The sequence below is a fragment of the Aythya fuligula genome, chromosome 3, assembly GCF_009819795.1.
Source record: "Aythya fuligula isolate bAytFul2 chromosome 3, bAytFul2.pri, whole genome shotgun sequence".
NCBI lineage: Eukaryota > Metazoa > Chordata > Aves > Anseriformes > Anatidae > Aythya > Aythya fuligula.
This window is the reverse complement of record NC_045561.1, coordinates 48884076-48908216: the sequence shown is the minus strand read 5'-3', so window position 1 is coordinate 48908216 and position 24141 is coordinate 48884076. Positions and strand designations below refer to the sequence as shown.

The following is a 24141-nucleotide window of genomic DNA, read 5'->3' as shown; positions in this document are numbered from 1 at the left end:
ACATGATATGCATATTGCTTCTGTGTAGAAAACCTATTTTTTCAGTAGCAATTCTTTTGGCTGTGGTTTTTTTGTTTGTTTGTTTAGTTCTGTATTTTTTCGTGTTTCCCCTCCTTTTGTAACCTAAATTGTGTAACACTCAAGCAGTTATGTTCTCAAATGGGCCCTTACTTGCCACCTCAAAGAAGACATGTGCCTCTTTTACACTTAAGACTGACATAATTTTTAGTAGCTCTGAACTGGTGGTAACACAGGAGACTTACAGGAAGCATGCTGACAGACCAGTTATATTAAATATGGAAAAGTAATACAGTAATCAGAGAGCTTCGTTCCTTCTGGTTTGCAGCTGTTAATTCATTGTTCGCCCTGTAATTCCTTTAGAATTCCTATATTCTATTCCTATAGAATAATATTCTTTAACTTTCAGCGCAACCAATTTGAACCCCCAGGGAACACAAAACAATGTACTAGATCTAGCAGTGCTAAAGCCTGCCATCACTCACTAAAAAAATCTTCATTGCCTCCTCAAACGTTTATTAGGAACCTCGAATAATCAACAATTAATGTACTCAACCCAATGCATGACAAAGTCATCTTAAACTGAAGCATAACTCTGGCTTACTTCTAAATTCAACTCCCTCCTAAGGTATCAACCACACATTAAGCAAAGCTATCTTCCACTCAGTTTTCACATGTTCTATTGTTAACTGGTTCCATGGAGCCTCCACATAATTTTCTTTCACTTTTCTTCTTGTGTGAACTGATTACCTGCTGACCTAAAAACAGAGCTTCATTATACATGAATACATCGGAAAATTAGTTGCTCTTCAGCCACAGTATAAGATCATTTCACTGAAAAGTGCGACAGATCATTGCTGCCATGGAGAGACCAGCATGTGTACCAACAACAACAGCCAGTGTTCTCAAATGAATATTGTCTTTTATGCCACAGGAACAGGTCAGTAGCCACAGACAAGCTCAATTAGTGGACATATTATGCAAGAGGGCTACAATTCTACTCTTGTTACAGCCACCCACCAGCAATGGAAAAATAAAAACAACTCTTAGCAAAACTATCCTTCTGACACTTTTCCTTTACTGAATATATCCCTAATCCACAGCTGTCCATATATTTTAATGCTGTTTGCTAGGATTCCTCCACTTTCAGTCACAATCATCAGGAAAACTTGGAAAATGCTCATCAGTGTATCTGGATTTTGCTGGCAGTGTGCTAGCTGCTCTCAGTGAAGGAGGTTGTACCACTCCTCCACAAAGGAAGAAAGGAGAACGAATGAATTCTTTCCTCTAAGGCAAAACTGTTGTGCTCTGCACATCCCATAGTTCCTGAGAGGTCTGAAATCTTGATTTCAATGCTACCAGTTCCCAGAGAGCAAATCTTTTTCATTGTCCAGTAACCTTCAGATGTTACACTTTATAATAAAGAGCCCAAAATTGTACTGTAACATGTCATATTGCCCAAGGCCTTACTTTTTCTTTCCCCTTACAAGAGATACCTTCATATAAACACCCCTCAGGTAACGTTCTCTCTTCTCAGTAGAATTGCACAGTACAACACAGAAGTCCATCCTCTAGCAAAGAGGGGTTTTAGACAGAAGGAATTTATTATTTTTTTTTTTTTATTAAAAAAAAAAAAAGTGTCTGATTCTACAAGTTTGTAACTAAGCCTCTTCAAGAGCCTTTTGACATCAGGATGAAAAGGGGCTCATGGAAAGTCCTGTTGAAATCCGAATTCTTCAACAAAAACCTCTCAACTACTTTCCCTATTTTCTCTTAAAAGTACTCAGATAAAGGAAACAATGCTACCCACGTTATAAGGGACACAGTCTTCCCACGTTCCAGCTATTTGGCTAAGTCATCTGCTTACAAATAACAGCTCACCTGATTAAGACTCAGTGCTCTTACTGAGGGCTACAGGAAGAAATTACAGAGCTAATCTTCGTACTAGGCTATATAAAGGTAAAATCAACTGAGGGACTGGTGTTAGCTCCTGATGAAAACTCCTTGCAAAAAAACAAGCGAAATTCCATTGAGAGGTTTTTCTTTCTTCCTTCTGGACCCATTCTTTCCCTTTCCAAAGGAGAAAAGTAGTGTGCTTGCTAATAAAGAAATATTAAAAGGGGTGGGAGGGAAGATATTTTGTGTAATCTGTAACTTTTGTTCCAACTCCATTCAGAGAATCTCAGATGAATTCAGATATTAAGAAGTTGGGACTATTCATTTACACTCTAAAGATTTTCAGAAACAGAATGAGGAGAAAAAATTGTTTCAGCTACTTTGTAGTGCTGGAACTTCTAGCAAATGAATGCTTCTCTTTGTAGCAAACAAGAGAAGATAATATTAACCAAGAGAGTTACAGTATTTGACATGGAACATTCAAGATTGAACTTGAAGGGTGACTGATTATCTCAGGGTTAATAATGCATTCCTCCTTAAAAGAGAGCTACGGAAAGAATAAAGCATAGTCCAAACCCAGTCCAAAGAGGGCAGGTGACAGAAAGCAGTGACCTCAGATAACTGTTCCAGGACCACACCACAAACCCCAGCACAATTAGCGCTAATTGGTCATCAGGCTTTGCAGCAATGCCAAGAGCTGAAAGCCTGAGTCTCCACCTCTCCCTGGGAAGGATGATCACTTCAGGTCAGAAATTTTAAACACCAGTGCAGAGGAGGCTGCTCTTCCCTCTGTCAGCACAACACCGTGGCCATAGATACAGGGCTCACCAGCAACCACACAACATCTGCAGCATCAGTGGTGTTCCAGATTGATCCTTCACTTACAGCACCTATCACATTTACCATATGCCACAAAACACCAGGAAATATAGCTCTGCTACCACTGTGAAGAACTGCTTTCTGTAGCACAACACAGAACATCAATTATCAGGAATGCCCCTGACACCTTCCACCCATATTCAATCACACGGCTGTGCGACGCTGCTGAAGTTCCTTCAAAGCACAGAGCTCTACAGCAAAGTGCACGACGAGCATGAAAACATCTCAGGGCAGCCAGAACCAAAGCAGTGGCTACAAAACACTGCTACTTCCAGGGCTACTTGGGAACGTAGTCTTGTAGCACCATGTCTTGATTAAAAATAGAAGGGAAGGCAAAAGAAAGGGAGTGCAGATCTTCCAGTCACTGGTGACCAGCAGCTACAGGCCAGCTTCACACAGTGCTATTTCCCCAGCTACGTAGAGAGTGCAGTTTTCTTTAAAACATACTCAAGTAATCTGTGTGAGGTAGAAGGTAAGACAGACGGTCTGTGCTCATGACAGGAACCAGTGAAGCACGGTGCTGGTTTAGGCATCTGCTGCTTCATGACTTCATGAGCCTGGGCAGGGTGACTGAACCCTCAGGGAGAGAGGAAAGAAACTGCTCCCTGAAAAATGGCAGCAATCAAAAAGCACTGTGGTAAAATACTACGGTAAGATGGTCTCATATATCACATATTGATCCAGCTCCTGTAAACATGTGAAGTTCATGGAAGTCAATTTTGCCATTAATTCTACATTCATGCTTTAATAGAACTACCCCATATCTTATGTTTATTTTCATTCCCATTGCAATAGCAAAATATTTTCAGATCAAAAATCAGATTTGTCTTTAAACGTAAGTTGATTCCAAAAGGCTATGCTAAATTATCTTCCTTCTGTCCCTTCCAAAATACTGCTGAAATGCTATCAAAACAAGCTATATCCAAGAACCCATCTTCTCTTGTGTTAAGCTGCACTCTGCTCACAAATAGGAATGATTGGTGCAGCAGTTAAAAAAATCTGAGTTTATGAAGCTTTATGTCCTTTCTCACTTTGTTTCTCTTTGCTCACTTCTAGAGAAATTTCAAATGCAGAGAGCACTGCAGAGAGCACAGTTCTGTTGGAAAAATAAAATAACAATTTACAGGAAAGTACCCATTTATTATACAGTTTCATTTGGCACTGGTCATAATTAGACAAATGGCAAAACAAAGAAGGTTACGTTTCAATCAGCCTCCCCACTCAAGATGGCCACAAGCTTTCACCGAAAGGGGCCAGTGGCACGTTCTCCTCTTTGGGGCAATTAAAAATGATGCCTGAAAATGCAAAAGCAGGGGAGGAGGGCAGGTAAGATTATAGCAAGTATTATGTGATATTAAAATGTTTTCTCATCATAAACACAAAGTTCAGATACACAACAAATGCCCACCTGTACAATAATGTTCCCCTGCTGAAGCTACACTACAGCAAAAGGATCCTCTCTCAAAAGGACACGCGCTATGGCTGGAGAGCAGAATCGCCACAGACCCAGACTCGGATCAGATCTCAGCAGAGCAGTAAGCATTTTTCATAGGCAGCCATCACAGCTGAAAACTGCCGCACTATAGTTCTGACTATTTTAGCCTTCCTGCATACAGTACTAGGTCACTAGCACAGAACCTCATGGAAAACAGCAGGCTGGAAGACCTCTGGAGGTCACAACACCAAACCTCTTGCCAATGGCAGGAGCCAATTTCAAAACTCAATCTGGCTGCTCAGGACCTCACCCACTGCACTTTTGAACACCTCTACAGATGGAAATAAATACAACAGCCTCTTTGGGCAGCTTGTTAAAGTGCAATTTCTCCTATCCACAGGAGGTAGCAGGGAGTTCTCAGGATCCTGAGTCTCTCTAGTGTAACAAAACGAGAAAATATTCAGATCTCTCTGAAATTTCAATGGGAATTAACCCATAACATGTTAACAGTTGATACCAATGGAGAAATAATTACCTCTAGATTATGTTTTCAGAACAGCTTTTATATTTCCGACTCAAAAATAACACAAATGAAATTCAACTTCTCCATCTTTTGATTGATCCATTGATGTTTAAAGGTCTTCCAGTGCAGCATCAAGATACTTTTACTTCTTCTGTCTTTAAACTGTAAACAGCCTTAAGAAAATTAGTACACCAAGAGCTACAGCAATAGCTCCTGCCGATATGCAGCAGCTTACTATATACAGCTTCTGTCTAGTTTTCAACATAACAAAGAACTTATGTCAAAGCAGTGTTCTTTTCTGAACTATACTAAGAAGTAATACACAATATCAAATGCTTTTTTTTTTTTTAATGTCCTTCCCAAACTTAATTCCAATATTTCCCTTTCTGCATACAGCAAAAGGGGTTTTGCTGGTCTCCTCGTATAAATATATTCTCTTACCATTCCATAGCAGGAAATGAGAGAATTGCATTTTAAACTGTATATTCATTAGAAACCCCTCCAAGACACAGGTTTCAGAAACATCATTTCTCTTTACAGCTGAGGAAGTCAGTACTTCACCTGAGTTATTTATCACTTCAAGACTGAAGACTCATGTTGGATTCAGTTTAAAACTTCAAGCACTTTATGTGAAGGTTTTCTATTTGTTTTCTAAGTGGTGTTCTTGTAAGAAGTTACCACAAAAGAAATGAGAAAATACATAGCTACCAGCTATGTTTCTCAGTCTGTCCTCCAGTGGATGAATGCTCCAGTCCCTGAATGTTAGCAGTATATTTCAAAAATAACACAGTCAAGCTCTACCACCAGGATACATATTTCAAGTTAATCATTTACCTGTCTGACGGAGAAACACTATTCTTTCACTTCTGTCAAGGAAATTTGAGAAAGCTTCTTAGTTTTCTACTTCACTTTCATATGTAATATTTTAGTTCCGGTCTCCCAGAAAATATATATACCTTTGTACCTTGCAAGATTTGTAACTTGCCATGAATTCTTCTGTTCCCAACAAAAATCCAAATTCATTCTTGTCCAAGATTAGGATATACCTAATAGAAGATATACTTTAGGGAACAACCGCACAAGCAAGAACAGAGACCGGATGACAACCCCTACAAAATATTTTTCTGGTTGTTTCCTTTGAATGTCAAAAAATTGCAGAGTTATGAGACAAAGCTGCCAACAATAAAGCAAAACTGATTATGTATTGTCCTGACAACATGCATCCAAATCTACAAATACAGCACTAATTTCAGTGCCAAAGAATCAAATATCACTACCAGTGAAAAGAAGTTACATCTGCCACAGCTTACCTTGTTATGAAGGTATTAGTGAAAGAAAAGCTGCTGAAGTAGTAATACCCTAAACCCTGGCTTTCTTGCTTTTCAGCAATACTGCAATGCCATGTCACCAAAATGTTTGCTTCTGTTCCTGCTCTTACAAAATTTACAACATGAAGACTATGAATGCTGAGAGTTACTATTATATGAATCTGCTAATGAAAGAAACAATTTTGAATATATTCATTAGTTTAATAAAAAAGCCTATAGAAGTCTACTCTTATAAATAGTGTGCTTAAAAATAGACAAACACTAACTTCACGAATTTGCCTTAAATATTTCATTGGCACTTTTTTTTAATGTTTATTTCATTGACACGCTGTTAGCTTCAGAGGACACTTTGCATCAAACATTTAGATACTAGTTTATGAAGCAAAAGGCATTTCCTCTGTAGTAAATAACTTCTCTTAGGCAGAACTGAACTGTATTTGTGTACCCACAGAGTTCACACAACATATGAAAACTTGTGAAATGACGAAGACAGAAGTATATAGAACACTACCAGAAATCCTTACTGGCCCACTATCAGGTTTGCTTTTAATCTGTAATTTCTGTAGCATTTTTTCATGTAAGCATTAACATTTCCATCACCATACTCCCATATATCACTGCCTTACATTGACACCTGCTGGAAGTGACTGGGATTGTAAAACAGTCCTTTTTCTCCAGTCAGTGTCTGATTTAACTCCACAGACAGACCAACAACAATTCTACTTTTGGTAAGCTGTTCACAAGACACCTGAGAAAACAGCAGCAGGACTTTTTAAGGGGAGGGAAAAAAAAAAAAAAAAAAACACAAACATACAATGTGTAATTTAGCTACATTAAAATGCCTGAGGCGTTTGCTCATGGAATCAGAAAATATACTTTAGGAACAGCTTTTGAGAAGCATTTTGCTACCCCTCAGGTAGGTTTAAACTCAAGGTAGGTCTCCAACCATTTACTAGGCTCTCATTCCAATTAGCAAATGATTTCTACTGCAAGTGTCACTAAATAGTTCTTGTTTGACAATCGTTGTTATAAATAAGTTTACATGTGAAAATGTGACTGAACAGGTTTTAAAGCACTTTTACTTTCCTAGTCTTTATGAAAAGACAATCAAAAAGCATGCCTTTACATTAGTTAATAAAAAGTTGCATTATTCACAAAAGCAAGCAGAGCTCTTCAATGATAGACAAGAGGAACTGGGGCGTGCTTGTTACAACAGCTTGTATGCACACAAACTACTCTCTATCAGTCTTCATAATGAAGATACACCTCTACAGCTTTGTAAAGCACACTGAAATACCCATTTGAAAATGCCATGCTGTTCCCCATATGCCACAACTTCTATGAACTTCACTGTTACGAACCAGACACTGCATTACATCCTCTTCGTACTTCCAAGCTCTACCCTAAAGGTGAGATCTCTGTTACTTTATGTAAACTTTATATTTCTCATAACACATTTCTCATAAAATGCATTTTGGATTGAAGCAAACAATGAATTACAATGGCTTTACTTTATCACTGTAACAAGAATGGGCTTCCTGAGTCTGTTCGTGCATGTTGGTCCCACTTTGTGTACAAACAAACTCGGACAGAAAGTCACCAAAAAACACAGTAAAGTATTAAAGTATCACAAGCAGCAAGAATGAAAAACTAGTTCAAAGGCAGCTGAATAGAGTTTATACACGGTTATGTCAGTACACAGCTGAAGGCCCCTCCAACCTTGTATTTGCCAAAGTTACAAAGCAGAATCTTTGCACTGAAGTCCAACAGCACACCATGGTACAACCACTCCTCGCAGGAACACTGTGGCAGCATTCACTCATTGACTTTACATACCACAGCTGCTTTTTATCTTTTTATTTTAATCTGGTGAGCGATTAATGTGCTTAAAAAGCTTATTTTTACTAGGTAGCTTAGATCATTACCACAGTACTGAAGTTCTCAACTACTGCACCTGTGCAAAACCAACGAAACATGAAAACAGTCTTGTGGAAGCTGTCAGCCACCAAAACAGGTAATGGTAAAAATATCCATGTGAATGGCAGTGAAAGGTCAACATGCTTTTCGGGCAACTTTTCCTTTCCCTTTGTATGCCCCCCACAACAGAACTCCATAAATACCGACAGGTGAAGTCAAAATTTCATAGCTGCACATTATGTATTATGAGTCTGCTGAGCTCATTCCTGATGAAAAGTTTCATTAAGCTCAGAAGCAAAACCACTGGGCATTATTATTATATAAGGCAGTTCCTCTACATAATGGGTACCTTGGAGTTAAATCACTGCATTTATCAAGTATTAACCAACTCCTCTGGAAAAGATGTGGTAGCAGTTTACAGAAGATAACTGAACATTAAGTTTCCTTCCAGATACGTAAATGGTAAACAACACTGCACTTTTTTTCTTAACTGTATTACTAATTGACAAGCACTTTTTTGTTTTTAATAACATTCTTTAACAAAGCTTGCATATGAGAACATGGAAGGCTTTAAAACCACACCACATAGCTTAAGGTACTTTTGACACTCATTTCATTCTCTTTTTTTCTTTTTATCTCAAAAAAAAAAAAAAAAAAAAAAAAATAAAAGAGAGAAAAGCATTAGATGCTCTCAAGATTTGGGTCTTGCATTTCTTACCTTACACAGCTTCTGGTAACGTGGAGAAGAAACAGCCATCCTCTGTAAACGATGCAACAACACCACAACTTTCTGCAGAGACGTTCTCACCACAGCCATCATTTTAAGTTTGCCACACTTCTGAAGACACCTCAGAATTTGCATTATAAATGAAGAGCAACTATCATTTCCTCCCGGTCACTGGACAATGATTTGCCAGCTTTCTGAGCATGCTCTCTTCCAGGATTGCCTTTGAGAGCTACAGGCTTTATATGTTTCAAAGGCAAAGGAGGTTGATACAGCATAAGTTTCTCTCACAAAATAACCACGAGAAGCGAATGCAAAAAAAAATAAAAAATAAAAAAAATTCTTCACAGCTCCTTCTAACCGGTATTGCTCAGCTCTGCCTGTGCAGAGAGTAAATGAAGTTGTTGAGCAGCCGAGTATCTGCCACCATTCAGTAGTGCACTAAATAGCTGGAAAGGTTATTAATTTAAGCACGAAAGCTGTGGAAACAAAAAAGGAATTCCTTCAGGAAGACAGCTCCCGTGTACCACCACGGTTGTTCTCCTTCGGTAGCTGCTTTTGATCGGCAGACTGAGCATTTGCTCCCTCACTCTGGCAAAGGATGCTCTCGCTCTCAGACTGAACGCAGCAGCTCTGGCAGAGCTGTAGTGAGTGAATAACAGACTGTGTTATAAATCTTCCAAGAGGAGCAGAGGGATACCTGCCCTAATTATATCAGCCATACGCTAAAGGCTAATAAATCACACAGGCGCTTCTCAAAACTAGATTATCCAATACAAAAGGAAAAACTGCAGGGGGTAAACCTCTCTACTAGGAAAACTCGCTTAGAGCTAATTTAGTCAAAGAGATCTCAAAGGATTCTCACTCAGATCAGAAAGTACGAATGGTTTTCAGGAGCCGTTTCCAAATTATGTCTTTCCCTGAACGGCTCATTAGGACAAGAAAGAAGGGTTTTGCCAAACTGAAAGCATACGGTCATGCCACCACCCCATTTCTAGCCAGCCTTGATTTCAAAGAGCTAACACCATGTTCATGTTTTCCCCATGACATAGCAGAATTATTTAAGCCATTTAAGGATGGCACCAGGACATCCCAGAGCATGGAAGTGTTTTGCTACCAGTAAGGCACTCCCTGTGCAATACAGTCAGTGTGCCCTGAGGTGTGGCGACTCTGCAGCACAACCAGGGGCACAATTCCTTGCTCCTTCCGGAGGTGCTACGATCCAGCTGTTTACATCTGTGCTGGAGGGGCTGCTGGGGCAAACACTCAGGGAAAGCCATCACTGACACCACGGGTGGCAGAACAGAGAGTAAGCAGAGGATGACTGCCTCAACACAGATCAGGTACTACAGTATCAGGGAATACTGATCAAAACCATGCCATCTAGAAAGCACAGTTTCCTCAGGAAGTAAGTATTCACCACAAACGGCTGTGTGCATTGACATAGTTTCTACCAAACAAGATTCAAAAGGGAAAATAAATTAAGAAATCAACACCAAGTCTGACACACGCTCTCTGTAATAAAACCAAAAATTCAATTAATGAAAAAAATTCCCCCAGAGTAAGTTACATCAACATGTATCAAGAAGAATAGGAAATTATGTGTATTCTCAGCCTGGGGCTTTGACCGTCTCTCCCCTCTTTCGGGGTTAACAGATCTGTAACATCAGTCTTTCTGGGCAGATAGGAAGGTAGAGGGAGCTGAGATAAGAAATGATAAAAAAAAAAAAATCATAAAAATAAAAAACAACAACTTTTTTCTACAAGATAGATAGATATTAAACTATACAAAAATGTGATAATTCTTACTGTAAGCTTTATTAAATAGTTTCAGTTGAAAAAAGATCTAAATGTAATTCATCTGTTTACTCAAGTTAAATTACTGTAAATTCAAAGCATATCATGTTTCAAAGCATATCACATTTTTGTCTCAATTTGGAATCTAAAGACACTATTACAAGTATTACAAGTAACTGTATTTTGTACTGCGTACATTGCCACATGAACACGTACACGCACTTCAAGCACATCAGCCAGAACAGTGTAGAGGCACCAGCTGAAGGCAGCATCAAGTCTGACAAGTTCACAGGACCCTAGGAACTTGACAGCTTCAGCGCCCATGCTTTACATGCTGGTACGCCTCTTCTCAGGCACTTCCCAGCTGAGAGGATGAGTGCAGGGCACAGATTTTTCATGCAGGACAGATTTAGAAACTGTTCCCATCCAATTCTGTTAACATACCTTTTCATTCTGAAATTTATTTATTAAAAAAAATGAATCAGTATTTCAGTCTACATCAACTTGTTTTTCATGTTTTGTTCTGTCATGTCTCAGTTCTGATCCCCCCAGCACCATCGCCACCATTATTTTGATGTAACTGAGTCTTCATTCAGCTCTGGTTTTAGAAATTTACAACTATTCTCCCATTCTGTCTTGCTTCTGCCTTACACCTGCTCTCCTCCATCACTACAAGTCTGTTACTTTAGCTTTCCAGCTCTAGCCTAGCATCATTAGCTGATACACTGCTAATAAACTTTTTTTTTTTTTTTTTGAATAAACCTATGAAGCAGCACAGGTCCCAGAACACTGAAGCATTCAGAAATAAGTGTGCAGGGGCTCACAACTCTTCGTAGAAGTATCCACAGACCACACCTGCTCTATTGTTTCAGTTCTGTTTTTTTTTTTCCTTTCCAGCTAACATACAAGTTTGAATCATAATGAGACAAGCACAGACGATATTTGTTAAAACCAACGTGACAATAAAACAAGTTAGTTTGAACACAACAGTAGGCACAGGCTTTCACTCACATTGTCCCAGTGTTACTTCTATTTCTTAGCTCATTTTCAGCATCTTGCTTCAACTTAGGTTTTAACCTCTTTCAGATTAATTAAAAAGACTGATGCTATAACTGAGCTTCCTCCCTTTCAAAAAAAAAAAAAAAAAAAATCATTGCCTCCAGCCTCACTCAAAGCTGGGATTATTTGTGCAGTACTGTTGTAATGGAAGTCAGGAGAAGGCTTCAACAGTCCCCAGATCACCGACTCCACTATTGAGCGATGAGCTGCAGCCAAATAAGTTAGCCCTACAATGTAATGTAAGACAGTTCCAACCCCCACTGCTCCACACACACTCTAGTTTAGCAGATGATCTAATTTTGAAAATGCATGACTTATAACTGGAAAAAAAAATCATATTTTGTCTGCTTTCAGTATGTATTTCACCTACAATTTATCATACTCTAAGCTCACAATGAACTTTAACTCAGTGCATAGGTCCTGGGGGCAGAGGCATCTTCACATAGAACAGAGAAAGTTACAAGTCCTGCACTCTTATAACCATTCAGAAGAAATGCTTCTTCTCATATTCAGCAAACTACGAAGAGAACAATGTTATTTTATACCCACTCAACAGGAGGAAGAACAGGAAATGATCTTTGTTTAACCAGATATTAACCTTAAGAACTTGGAAGGGAGAGGGCTTGATTTATTTATTTTATAAGGCATACCTTGCAGTAGCAAGAAGTTACAGCTTCATTTTATGTTAAGAGTTCATTTCAACAAATATTTAAAAACAGACATGTTGATTTTGGAGTGTTTACCAGTGACGTGAGGTAAATGTTTCAGTTATATTTAATGTGACATTGAAAATTACTAGAGGGAGAGAGATCACAGAATCACAGAATTTCTAGGTTGGAAGAGACCTCAAGATCATCGAGTCCAACCTCTGACCTAACACTAACAGTCCCCACTAAACCATATCCCTAAGCTCTACATCTAAACGTCTTTTGAAGACTTCCAGGGATGGTGACTCCACCACTTCCCTGGGCAGCCTGTTCCAGTGCCTCACAACCCTTTCAGTGAAGAAGTTCTTCCTAACATCTAACCTAAAACTCCCCTGGCGCAACTTAAGCCCATTCCCCCTCGTCCTGTCACCAGGCACGTGGGAGAATAGACCAACCCCCACCTCGCTACAGCCTCCTTTAAGGTATCTGTAAAGAGCAATAAGGTCGTCCCTGAGCCTCCTTTTCTCCAGGCTGAACAAGCCCAGCTCCCTCAGCCGCTCCTCGTAGGACTTGTTCTCCAGGCCCCTCACCAGCTTCGTCGCCCTTCTCTGGACCCGCTCAAGCACCTCGATGTCCTTCTTGTAGCGAGAGCCCCAAAACTGAACACAGTACTCGAGGTGCAGCCTCACCAGAGCCGAGTACAGGGGGACGATCACCTCCCTAGCCCTGCTGGCCACACTGTTAAGTTAAGATCATTTCAGAAGCCATTACGCTACAACAGTCTTTGACGTGCACTCTTCTTAACTGCCCTCGGTAGTAGAAAAAAGCTCAAAATCCTATGTAAAGCTATGGCTAGGTTGGGTATACTTCATCTGCACAGTGAACAGAAGCATACAGTCATAGACAAAGGCAGATAACATCAGCTAGGAGGATGTTGAAGAAGGGGAGGCCATGCCCAAGCACCTCCATCTGCCTTGTAACCTGCCAGTGGTCACAAACCAGGACAAGGGGCACAGATCAAGAGCTGGTTATGGACCTGCCCACACAGCAGGCAGGCTCGTCCAGCACTACTCCCCTCACATGAAACTACTCCAGCAATCTTAACCAAGCACAACAAAGGAGAGTGAACAATCTTCCATGAGCAGGGTACTTCACAGCTGTATATAGACAACAGTAAATTGCAAAATAACAGCTTTATCTTTGTGTCAGAGAGACATCTCTACAGATGAGTTCCCCAACTGACCATAATCATATAAACCTTGTTGATTGACGTCATCTTCCACAGACACAAGCCTCCACAATATACCGTTCTCTTCTTTATGAGTACAGTGAGTAGTTTTCTAGAAGATACTTTAAATTGTCTTGTTTCACTTAATTTCAATGCAGCTATGTTCAGATTAAGAGCACTACTGGTAGAAACAGCTTTTTTTTTTTCCCCCTACTATGAACTGTTCAAACTCCATGAATTTACACCACATAATATACTACTCCAAACCCAGAGCATGGGATTTCATAGCTGGTCTAGCCTCCCAGTTTTGTGCATGCCAAAATATCTGTGCTAAATAAGGAAAACTAATTGAAGGAAAAAAAAAATATATTAAAACATTCATCAGAAGAGAGATGACACACAAAAGTGTTCATATCAGGTAGACAGGATAACAGAAATTCATGCTTCACAGAAGCAGAAAATACTGCGATGCTCATTTTTTTTCCCAACACAGGCCCAAATACAACAATATTAAGAAAAGCTGTCAGGTCTCCACTTTTTATTCCTGTTTTCCCTCAATACATTGTACCCTTAATGAAGGCTGAACCCATCTCCTTTCTCTTCCTCCTACGCCTTCTCCCTCCCACACTTCCTGAATACAGTCACCATCCAAGGACATTTAAGAGCCCTGAGTGCCACAGATGTTCTCAAAATAAGCATTTCAAGCCTTAGGGAAAAAAATCTGCTTCCTTCACACACTTGACTTCTAAGATACTGTTTTTAAAAACCTTCCAATAGGCCAGTTTCCCCTCTCCAGCAGGTGAAACTAGCTTTCCTTTATAGCACTTGCCATTAAGGAAAAGCACAAATATCAGCAATGTTATTTAGTTTCTCACCTGCATCTGCTTTCTGAGTTCCCTTACGCAGGCACTGTCCTGAGCAGTGTTCTCACGCTGGGATGCATCTGCGAGAACATTGACAGTCGTCTCTGCCTCTTGAAGCCACTTGAGGAGTCTTTCCAGATCCTTGTGCGAGGCCTGCACCATCTTCAGCTCTGTCTCCAAGAAATTTTGCCTATCAACAGCTCTGAAAACAAGACAACAGGCGTCAGATGTTCCCCCAGTATTATACACATCAAAATGAAACTACTAAAAGATAACGTGAAACTTCTCTTTATGAAGAATCTATACATCTGCAGCAGCTTGTTTTATTATTATTTATACCTCCGTTCATTTTATTTGATATGATTCTGGTCCTTATGACTATGAACAGATGTTTTGAACTTGTTTTGTATCTCATAGCACTTTGAAAGAATGCATGTGGAAGAAATGAAGCTATCTCCTTTTTGAGCATTATCATCGCAGGCTTATGCTACCCCAACCAGTAGAATTTATTGCCATGCCTGAGAAGTGCAAATGCTTTTCCTCATCAACAAAAATCACACGGTGTAGAAACACTGAGGGCTTGGGGGAATTTTCTTCTATGGTGAACAGAAACACGCCCCTCAATTAGTGTCTACTGCAAGAGTTAAAGTGCTGAGGGGTGGAAAGCCAAATACCTATCTCTCCCTGCTAAAAGGCAAGACTTCTGACACTATGACTCAGAGTAATACATTACCCTCATAACGGTCAACCCCTACCGAACATGCTTAAATAAAAGACTGACCGAGGGGCGTCCAAACTTTTAACTTATCTGAAAGATAAGTTCTTCTCCAGTTCTACAAACAGATTTTTTTTTTGTTTATAAACAGGATTTTTTCAGATCTAAGGAATTTGTTCAATTTGATTATTGGTAAGCAACTTCAACAGATCCCCTAAAAAAAGATCAGATTGTATGGCTGCATAACAGAACTGTTTCATTGAAATGAAACTCAGATTGAAAACTGCAATAGTCAACAATTTTAAAAGCTCTGATTAACAAAGTTTCTTGAAGCGTGACAAGCTGAATTTCACCCATTTGAGGCAGTTATTCCACAGCAACCCTTTTCCCACACTGAGGACAAAAGAAACAACTCCTACCAGCACCGTGTACAGAGATCCCTACCAGGGCTACAACCTAGCATACTTCTGCTATCTAAGCAGGAAGTTTGATTTTTATTTCCACATCAAACATCAATCATGTTGTCAGATTTCAAGGGTAAAGTGAAACATTTCAAGCAAGACAAGGTCAAAACACTCATTGATATTTTTGCATTAGGTGAAAACCTTTCTCTAGAAAAGCCCACCAAACATGGGTGTATTCTGCCTCCTCCTAGTTTCCCTATGCTTTCTTTCCTCCTATCCACACTGTGGGGAAACAGTCCTGCTCAACATATTACAGAATCACTATGTTTAGAATCCTGAAATCCAACACTAGTTAAAATATTCTTTTTAAAGAAGCTGCAGATGTTTGGTACCATTCAGGATGAAGTTTCAAAGCAGGTACTCCAGCACATCAGAAAGCACAGATGCAAGGAAAAGTTATTTTCCTTCAAGGGCAGTAAGAACATCTGATGCAAACTCCGTTCTACCAGGCTTATGTTCCTAAATATTAGCATAACCAACTGAATTTTCTAGACTACCTGCAGTAAGATAAGTCACATCCTCAGCGCTAGGAGCTTAGGTCTTACATCACTTGTTAACAATTGCTTTATTCAAAATGAGATTTTGTGAATCATTCCTGACTTCATTCCTCCCCAAGTCTGGCTACTAGCAAACGAGTACCGGGGCAAAAAGTCTTCATTCTCGCTTCTGAACTGAAGCTTTGCCATGCTCTGCCAACTCTTGAGGAAAAATACTAAATAGCATGCCGGGATGACCAAACATTTGATAAATATATTGCCTGGAAAAAATAATAAGCATCAGCTCAAAAATTAGAACACTCCAAAGAACTGTGAGAAAAACGTAAAGTAAAAACACTTATGAGCTCTGACTTCAAAACCCTCTCCCTCTGCAGGGATTTTCTTCCCTGGCAGGGGGGTAAGGCCAAAGGTGTCAGAACAGGAGTGACAACAGGAAGAATGGACTGATAATAAAGGTGACCTTCAAAGAAAGAGAAAAGCCCCGAAGGATGAAACACTGTAAGTGACCCAGATCTCTAAGTCTAAGTACTGATGTTCTAGATGGGAATTGAGACAACCTGAACATTGTAGCTAATAACATTCATTGAAGAATGTCATCTTCAGTCCAAAGTTTTAATTCCTCAAACTTTCTGCTTGGTTGAAATTAAAGGGAAAAAAAAATCCTATTATTACAGTCCCAGTGCTGTCATGATAAGTGAATTAAAGCTGAAAATCATTCCTTACACTAAATATGCATTCCAGCAGCATAAATCAATAGATTTACAATTAATGTTCTAAGATTACATGGGAGCTTTTAAAGAGGACCTACATAGCAGAAGTGAGCAACAGTTTTACAAGCAGACCCAAAATACTTTCATTTCATTCCAACAAAGGCCTCAAATGTAATATAGAAGTTGGTGGAGAATTCTATAATGCTATTAACTATTCCCCTAGCCAAAAAGATGATGCAGGTTCTCCAAGAATTCTAATATGATTAGAACAGTCTCAGAAAGACAGAGTCGTTCTAAGACACAAGAATTAAATGTGAGGAAAACCTGCAGAATTCTGTACAACCGCAGCTAACTTTATTTAATTCATTGATAGTGGAGAAGGTCTACGTAAATTTTATTAGCAAAGACATGGCCAAGAAAAAAAAATAATTGTACCTGTAGCATTTAAGCTTTCATAGCACCATTTCAGGTTTCTGTTCCACCCAATTATTTCTTCAGATTTAAACTAAAAGTCTTAAATGCATGCAAGTGTATGCTCAAAAGAAAGTCAGGGAAGAACACCTGAGACAGTCTAAACATCAACTACAAGCTACTACTGAGGCAGCAGAAGTGCATAGAACTACTACGCTTTCACCCTGCAATATCAAGAACAGAAAATAAATAGCCACTGGACAGACTATTTGATTTACAAAATATTGAGCTGGGGAGCTCCAACCCCGTAACGCCGACCTTCTTCCTTCGACTTTGCATTCCATGGCTAGCCCTCCTGAGAGCACTCTCAAGGTGCTGCTCGAGACTGATTATCCCAGGTGACGCTACTAAGGACCCCCTCTGCAGCCTCCAGGTACAGGTATTGCCACAGCTGGCATTTTAAAGCAGTATGCTGTAAATACAGATCTATGCTTAAGCTCCAGGTCCAGTCCCTGTCAGTCCCAACACCTGTCACATGCAGCCATCTTCAGCGCTCAAGGCTCATCAGTATTTTTGTTTATTGCCTTTAAAGGCAAAGATAAAAACCTTCGTTCCCCTGAAAAGGTGCTTTCACTGCACATTCTCCCCTTTTAATTCTACTCTGCTCCACAGGGTTACGGTGAGCAGCTCCATGCTCTGGCTACCCACTGGCTTCCCAATTTCTCCTGGATGTTCTGCCCCTACTTAAAAAACAAAGCAGAAAAGCAGATACCCATCTCCTAAGGCTGCAGACTGCAAAAGAGTAGCCCCAGTGGTAAGAGTCGAGCTTCAGTTACACACAACATAATGCAATTGCTTATTATTCCAGACTTCAATCAGATTCAAAAATAATTAGAGGTTTCCAGTTAGGAGCTCTTCTTTCTTATCACCTGGTCTGACACAGGCGGATAGTTTTATGCTAGCTCTAGCCAAAACTCTACAAAGTTTGAATTTGAATGAGACTACTATAGAGTTGTAGTCTACTGGTTCTGCTAATCCAGTCAGGAGCTGTTTCTCATCACTCTCTAATTGCATCCCTATCCCCAGATGCCTTCATGGTAGATTCAGATGAAGTTCATGGCATTTTTTGTTTGAAATATTATTCTTCTACTCAGGCATAGAGAGAGGATCTGATGGTAAATATGCCGCAGACCCCAAACTTGATGCAAATGAATGGTCAGAAAGGGTCATTTCAGAAGATGACCTCATCACCATGACCTAGTTCAGCAAGTAAAAAGCCAAGGAAGCTTTGACATATGCCAAAGCCTCTCCCACCATGCACTAGAATTTTTTTTGTTTGCTTGCCTTTAAAAAAAAAAAAAAAAAAAAAAAAAAAGAAGTGAAAAGATGTCCACATCAGATAGAATAATTATGAAATGTTTTAGTCTCTTGAAAATCTTATCTTAGACATCAAAACATGTAGAGATTAATAAATTTTTATTCTCTCTCAAACGATCACACAGAATGAGCCATATAAACTTTTGTCTGTACTGAATTTTATCTCTCTATGGAAATAACCAGGAAACTCATATAAAACTTGTGACATCAAAAGCAGAAAACTACAAAAATACCATTGTCCTCCAAGGGAGGATAACAAAACATTCTACTCTGCTTCCTTAATTACCTGTGAATCCTACTGCTTGCCACTATAAAGTTCTCCTCCCCTCACTCCCCAGGATATATTATCAACTACAGAGGCTTTATTACCTAGGACTTGTTCACCTAATTGACATGTCATTACAAAGGCAGTTTCCCCTTCTGCATGCACATATATACAAGCATATGTATAGACTCTGGTTGTCATTTACCCTACTCCCATATACATAGGATCAATTCTCTCCTGTTCCTCTAACCACAAGGCATGTTGTCCTTTAAAGCTGCTGGCATTGAATCACATATTAGCCTAATATTAATTGTCTAAAAATGTTTATTAAAAAGATTTTTTGCAGTAAGTAGATTACCTTGCACACACACACAAAAAAAAAATACGCATAGGAAAATAAATAGGACCATGTTTTCAGAAAAAGACCTGGAATACTTCTTTGCAAATATGTCTTAATAGAGAATGAATAAGAAGAAGCAAGTTTCAAGTAAGTCTCAGTTCCTATAGTTAAATGCTTTCTAGATGGGAGTGTCAGGTGCATTGCACTCAGAAAACCAAAGCACAGCCCTGTTCACAAAAAGTTTGTTAGATGAAGCATGGCCTACAATGAACATTGGGTGGAAGCATTAGAAGGTGGAGCTGAATACTTACTGCCTTATGAAAAGAAAACACAGGAACAAACTACAAATACATAGCGTATAACAGCATCAAGGAACAGGAAGAATTGCTCAAAGACCTTCAGAGAAAAGTAGCCAAAGGCAAACCTGAGGCCAAACATAAGAAAATATAACCCCTCCCACCCCATCACCCCCTTTTCTTTAACAGGGAATTAGAAGTCATACAGAAGCCTTCCGTGGTAAACTATGGTAAACCATTTCCATCTTCAAAATTCAGCTTCACTACTGTTGATTAAATAACCATAGTAGTGTGAAGTGCTGCTGTAAAGTTAAGTGTACACAGAAGAGACTGCAATACATGTAAGTGATAAACATACAATACAAATTTAAGACAAACAGCAACAAATACAGCGACACCTTGCAATTACCTTTGGTTCAGATTAACCCAGCAATTGTTCATTTGGTCAGTGGTTTCCTTCACCCTCCTCGTGTCATCATCACGATACTCTCGAAGAAGTTTATTTGAAAGATCATTGAATGCAGCTACCGTGATATCGCCTCTATGCAAGTCCTGTATTAACAGCTAAAAAGCAATTCCAGAATGAGACATCAAGCAAAACTGAAATCAGATTGTTTTTCATATTATGCATTTTATCATTACAAAATCCTGTTTTTTTTTGCCTTTTTTTAAACAACAAATGTACCCTTTTTTCTAGAATAAAGTTCCTTTTAAAAAGAAAATCTATTAGATAAGTGTCAATGATGAGTGTCACTGATAATGAACCAAAACACAAATAAATGAGAAAAAATGGTATTTGTTAGAACCATAAAAGGCTAGAAAACGCCTCCCTACATTGTCCCTTCATGAATGCATCTACGCATACACACATTTTAGAAATCTAGTAAAGTCTGTTCCAAGTAGTGTACTGATAAGAGCCCTCTCCTCAATGATTTGTCTCTTTAGTCCTCATCCTAAGCCACCTACAGCCTGTCTTTTTTTCAGACAGCCACCAGGACAAAGGACATCAGAGTTATTGATTTATCACAGCAGGTTTGCTGTGATATGAAAAGCAGCAAAGATTGCACGGGATTCAGGTGGGGAAGAAAAAAAAAAAAGAGTTGAATATGCTCAGCACCCATCAGAAGTGAAATTCAGAATAATTTTAAATGAATTGGTCCATTCTTGGATTTATTAAACTATTGTTAATGGGTTTCTATGGAATAATACATGCTACATTTTGTGGTTGTATAATTAAACTTCCACCAATGTGAAAAATCATTTATTTGATGCTATACTGTACTCATTTCAACTAGACTTATAAAAAGACACCCATGCATACATGCCACCTGTTCCCCTCCCAGAAAGCAGTTCTCAGGAAGTCTGATTAAAAAAAGAAACACAGAAACAATTTAGAACATATCATGCTCAAAAAGACAGAACTGCCACATCAGTCTTACAACTAAATTTGACATTCAGTCATCAAATGAATCCAACAGCATAGGATTTGGTCTATTCACATAGAACTAGGAGTCTGATGGGGGCAGAGAGGGGAAGAAAAAAACACCTGTAGGATGGCCTTACCTTGTTATCTGCAATCTGTTTGGCAAGCACCTCTTTCGGGGCCTGCATGAGCATACGCAGACGGATCTCACACTGCTCCATGAGATGCTCCATTTCTTTCCTCTGCTCATCCCACTGGATGCTGTCCGTCAGCATGTACTTCAGCTGCTGCTGCCGCACCTCCACGCCATGCTGGGTATTGTCCCACTGGTTCTTTACCTTCTCCACTGCAGGCAACAACACAGAAAATCAAAAACTTGGGGCAACCAACTGAGTAGCCATAACTACTCTCAGGACAAAAGGACTCTAGTTCTCAGGACAAAAGGCAGTAACGTAACTCATTTGCAAGTACAGTCCTTTCAACATGCTGTATTTTAGTTCCTCACGTAATATGCACGTTCACACAAGCAAACAGAAAATGCAGGTGTTTGTCTCCCTCTTGTTTAAGCAGTTAAGTATAAAAGCAACAACTACTACTTCTGGAAGACTTCAAAGACATTACATTTTACAAACACAGCATGGGAAGCAGTTCTGCTGAGCTGCAGAGATGCCACCAGCAGGGCCCCAAGGGAGCACCAGGGCAGAGGGAGGGCTGTGCCAGCAAGTCACCCTCGTGCACTCACAACTTCAACCAGTACAAACAAACAAATCTTGTTTAGATCTGGGCAGCTTATACAAAGTGAACTAAGCTTTACTGACCAGCATGCTTGTTGGATATAGTCTACTGGCCCCTGCAATACAGCACAGTGGCTAATGTAGGAACTCTCCAGTAACAACCTACTTAAGCACTTTCATTCCACCACAGGTTTTTACAGGCTTATGTAGATTACAAAACAGAGAAGTTATTGATCACACCCCATTTCCTTCAAGTATCACGTTCCTGTCTCAATGAACAGAGTTACATTAGACAATCAATAAATAAGCTTTAACCTTCAATAAACAAAGCGTGAAAAAGAAAACATGATGAAAGCCTAGAACAAAAAGAAATAGAGTCAGGGAAAGCAGGAAGTCCAACTGACAGAAAGAAATGAACATCATCCTATTTTTTTTCTTAATACCTACAGACCAATAAAAAAAATTGTATCACTTGAGAGTCTACAGAGGTGGACCTAGGTCTTCCCTATTACCTGACGTGACAGTTAGTAGCAATGTGTTGTACCATCTGAACTAGAGTAAAAAAAACAAATGTAAAAAAAGCAAACAGAAGAAAGCCAGCTTGGGGTTTTTCAGTTGGGAACATTTGTATTCTCAGCAGCCACAGGTAGGCAATACACAATGTATCAAATGTAATTATCCTACCAGTAAGTACGTCATTTTACTTTATTAGAAAACATACATAGTTGATACTCAGGTCACTTTATTCCTCCATGAAGCAAAAATGCCAAGGACTGTGTAAACCACTTAAGAGAACTTTGACCTTTATATTTTTTTAGATTTTTTTTTTTTTACTTTAAACTTTTTACAAACATCCAAGGTCATTAGAGCTGCCTGAGAAGATGTCTTTAAGAAATACATTCAACAATATTCCGTTTATCCTCACAGAGCTCTTAGACTGTGGTCATGAAGCCCCTTTGTCAAAGTGACTATAATTTTCAAGCATGATGTGAACTGAATGGTGAACTGAATGAGAACTCAGAAGAAAGCCTCAGTACCCCTACAGCAAATAAATACATACACACATGCATACACACTTTTTTTTTAATTAAATTTGTTACTGCGTTGGATAAAGAGTATGTTCAAAGGAAACACTCAGCTGCTGGGAAAGATCTCTGATTTCACCAAAACAGCAAAAGCAAAAACAGCAGGAGTGAAAAAAAGGTATAACAATGAGTGCTGGCTGATGAACTGTATAGAAAAGTCTCCTAAGCATTTAGGCTGTCCCCCACAAAGCTGGAAGGAAAAATATCCCTGAAAAACAACTGTCTACAATAGCAACTTGAAGTGGATACACATTTGATAGTTCTACCATGTTATTATTAGAGAATAAATATTTCTTGATGTGTTACAGATTTTTGCTGGTTTTGATGTATAGACAGGTTAACCTCACTCTCTCTGCCTGAATTTAAACTCTTAACCACTTAGAGTTCCTAATAGAATTATCTGCTGTTGACATATTTCCCTTCTCTTCATTCTCCACCATAACAGAACAGAAACTGAAATTCTTCATAGCCTTAAGGATCTGCCTGTGGCTTCAAAGTGTGAAACAATTCCTGCTTAGATGTTACTTTTAATTCCCCATGACTATGCAGTTACTGGGAAGGAAGTTCCAAAGAAGGAAACTTTTCTATGTCTGTGCTCCTAGATATTAGAGTAGTTAGGCTTCATCCAATGACACATAGCAGATTCACAGGAGTTTATAGAATTTGTATATTCCCCTCAGCATTTAAATAAGGTGCATAAAACAATCCCAATCTTCACTTTTCTTCAGAGTGAAGCAAACTGCTACTAAGCTCTTGTAACAAAATCACCCTTTGCAAGCATAAAGAAACCTTCAGTTCTTAAGTGTTTCGTAACAGGTAACAAAATCTTCACATACATCTGGAGTACCTATTGGAAGCTTCGTTCATGGCAGTATACACAGCTTCTCTGCTTCCAGCTTGGATGTCCATGACTATCAGGGAGCACAACGTAAGTTTTTAAAATACAGTCACTTTATTCCTCATTCACCTTTCGTGAAGAACCAAGAATGTTTTGCAACTGACCAGATCTCTCCTTGTTGATTGACTCCACTGGATTACAACAGCTGCTATTCTCCCCTGAGTTTCCACCTGAAACTATGTTGGCTTTGTGAGCCCAATATTATCTTCAGCAAGCTCTATGGACACCAAAGAAATTCATGTAAATGTAGCAAAGAAAAATTACTTTGCAGAAAAAAAAAAAGAAGATGGGGAAATACATATTTCCATTGTTCCATAGATTCTCTTTTCTTCTGTGATATTTCCTGCTGCATGAATTCTCTAATCTTAGCAACTGGCAATGCCTTAGGAGTTCCAAGAATACGCTGTCCCTTGGTTTCTAATTGTGTCAGTTATGTTTTCCTTCTGTTAAGTACCAGTAAAAGAAATTTTCATGGTATGTTTTTTTTTTTTTTAAAGTACGTATCAGTGACTTAAAAGCTCTACTGACGCTCAGCCCAACGTTAGTCTCTTAAGACAACATATGCATGCTTTGTACTAACTGTCTAGTGTATCATAGTGCAGTAAAAATAAA

General features: G+C 39.1%; 1 protein-coding gene across 3 annotated transcripts in view; it reads right to left on the bottom strand.

Moving 5' to 3' along the window:
* The window catches only part of UTRN (utrophin), a 366152-nt gene that overhangs the window by 195635 nt on the left and 146376 nt on the right, over positions 1-24141 (bottom strand). For all 3 annotated transcript variants that reach the window (XM_032185295.1, XM_032185296.1, XM_032185294.1), the window contains 3 exons: positions 20953-21158; positions 19799-19953; positions 14327-14516 (listed from right to left, as the gene is read on the bottom strand). In XM_032185295.1, coding sequence (XP_032041186.1) covers positions 14327-14516; positions 19799-19953; positions 20953-21158 — 551 coding nt within the window. The remainder of the gene's footprint in view (positions 1-14326; positions 14517-19798; positions 19954-20952; positions 21159-24141) is intronic.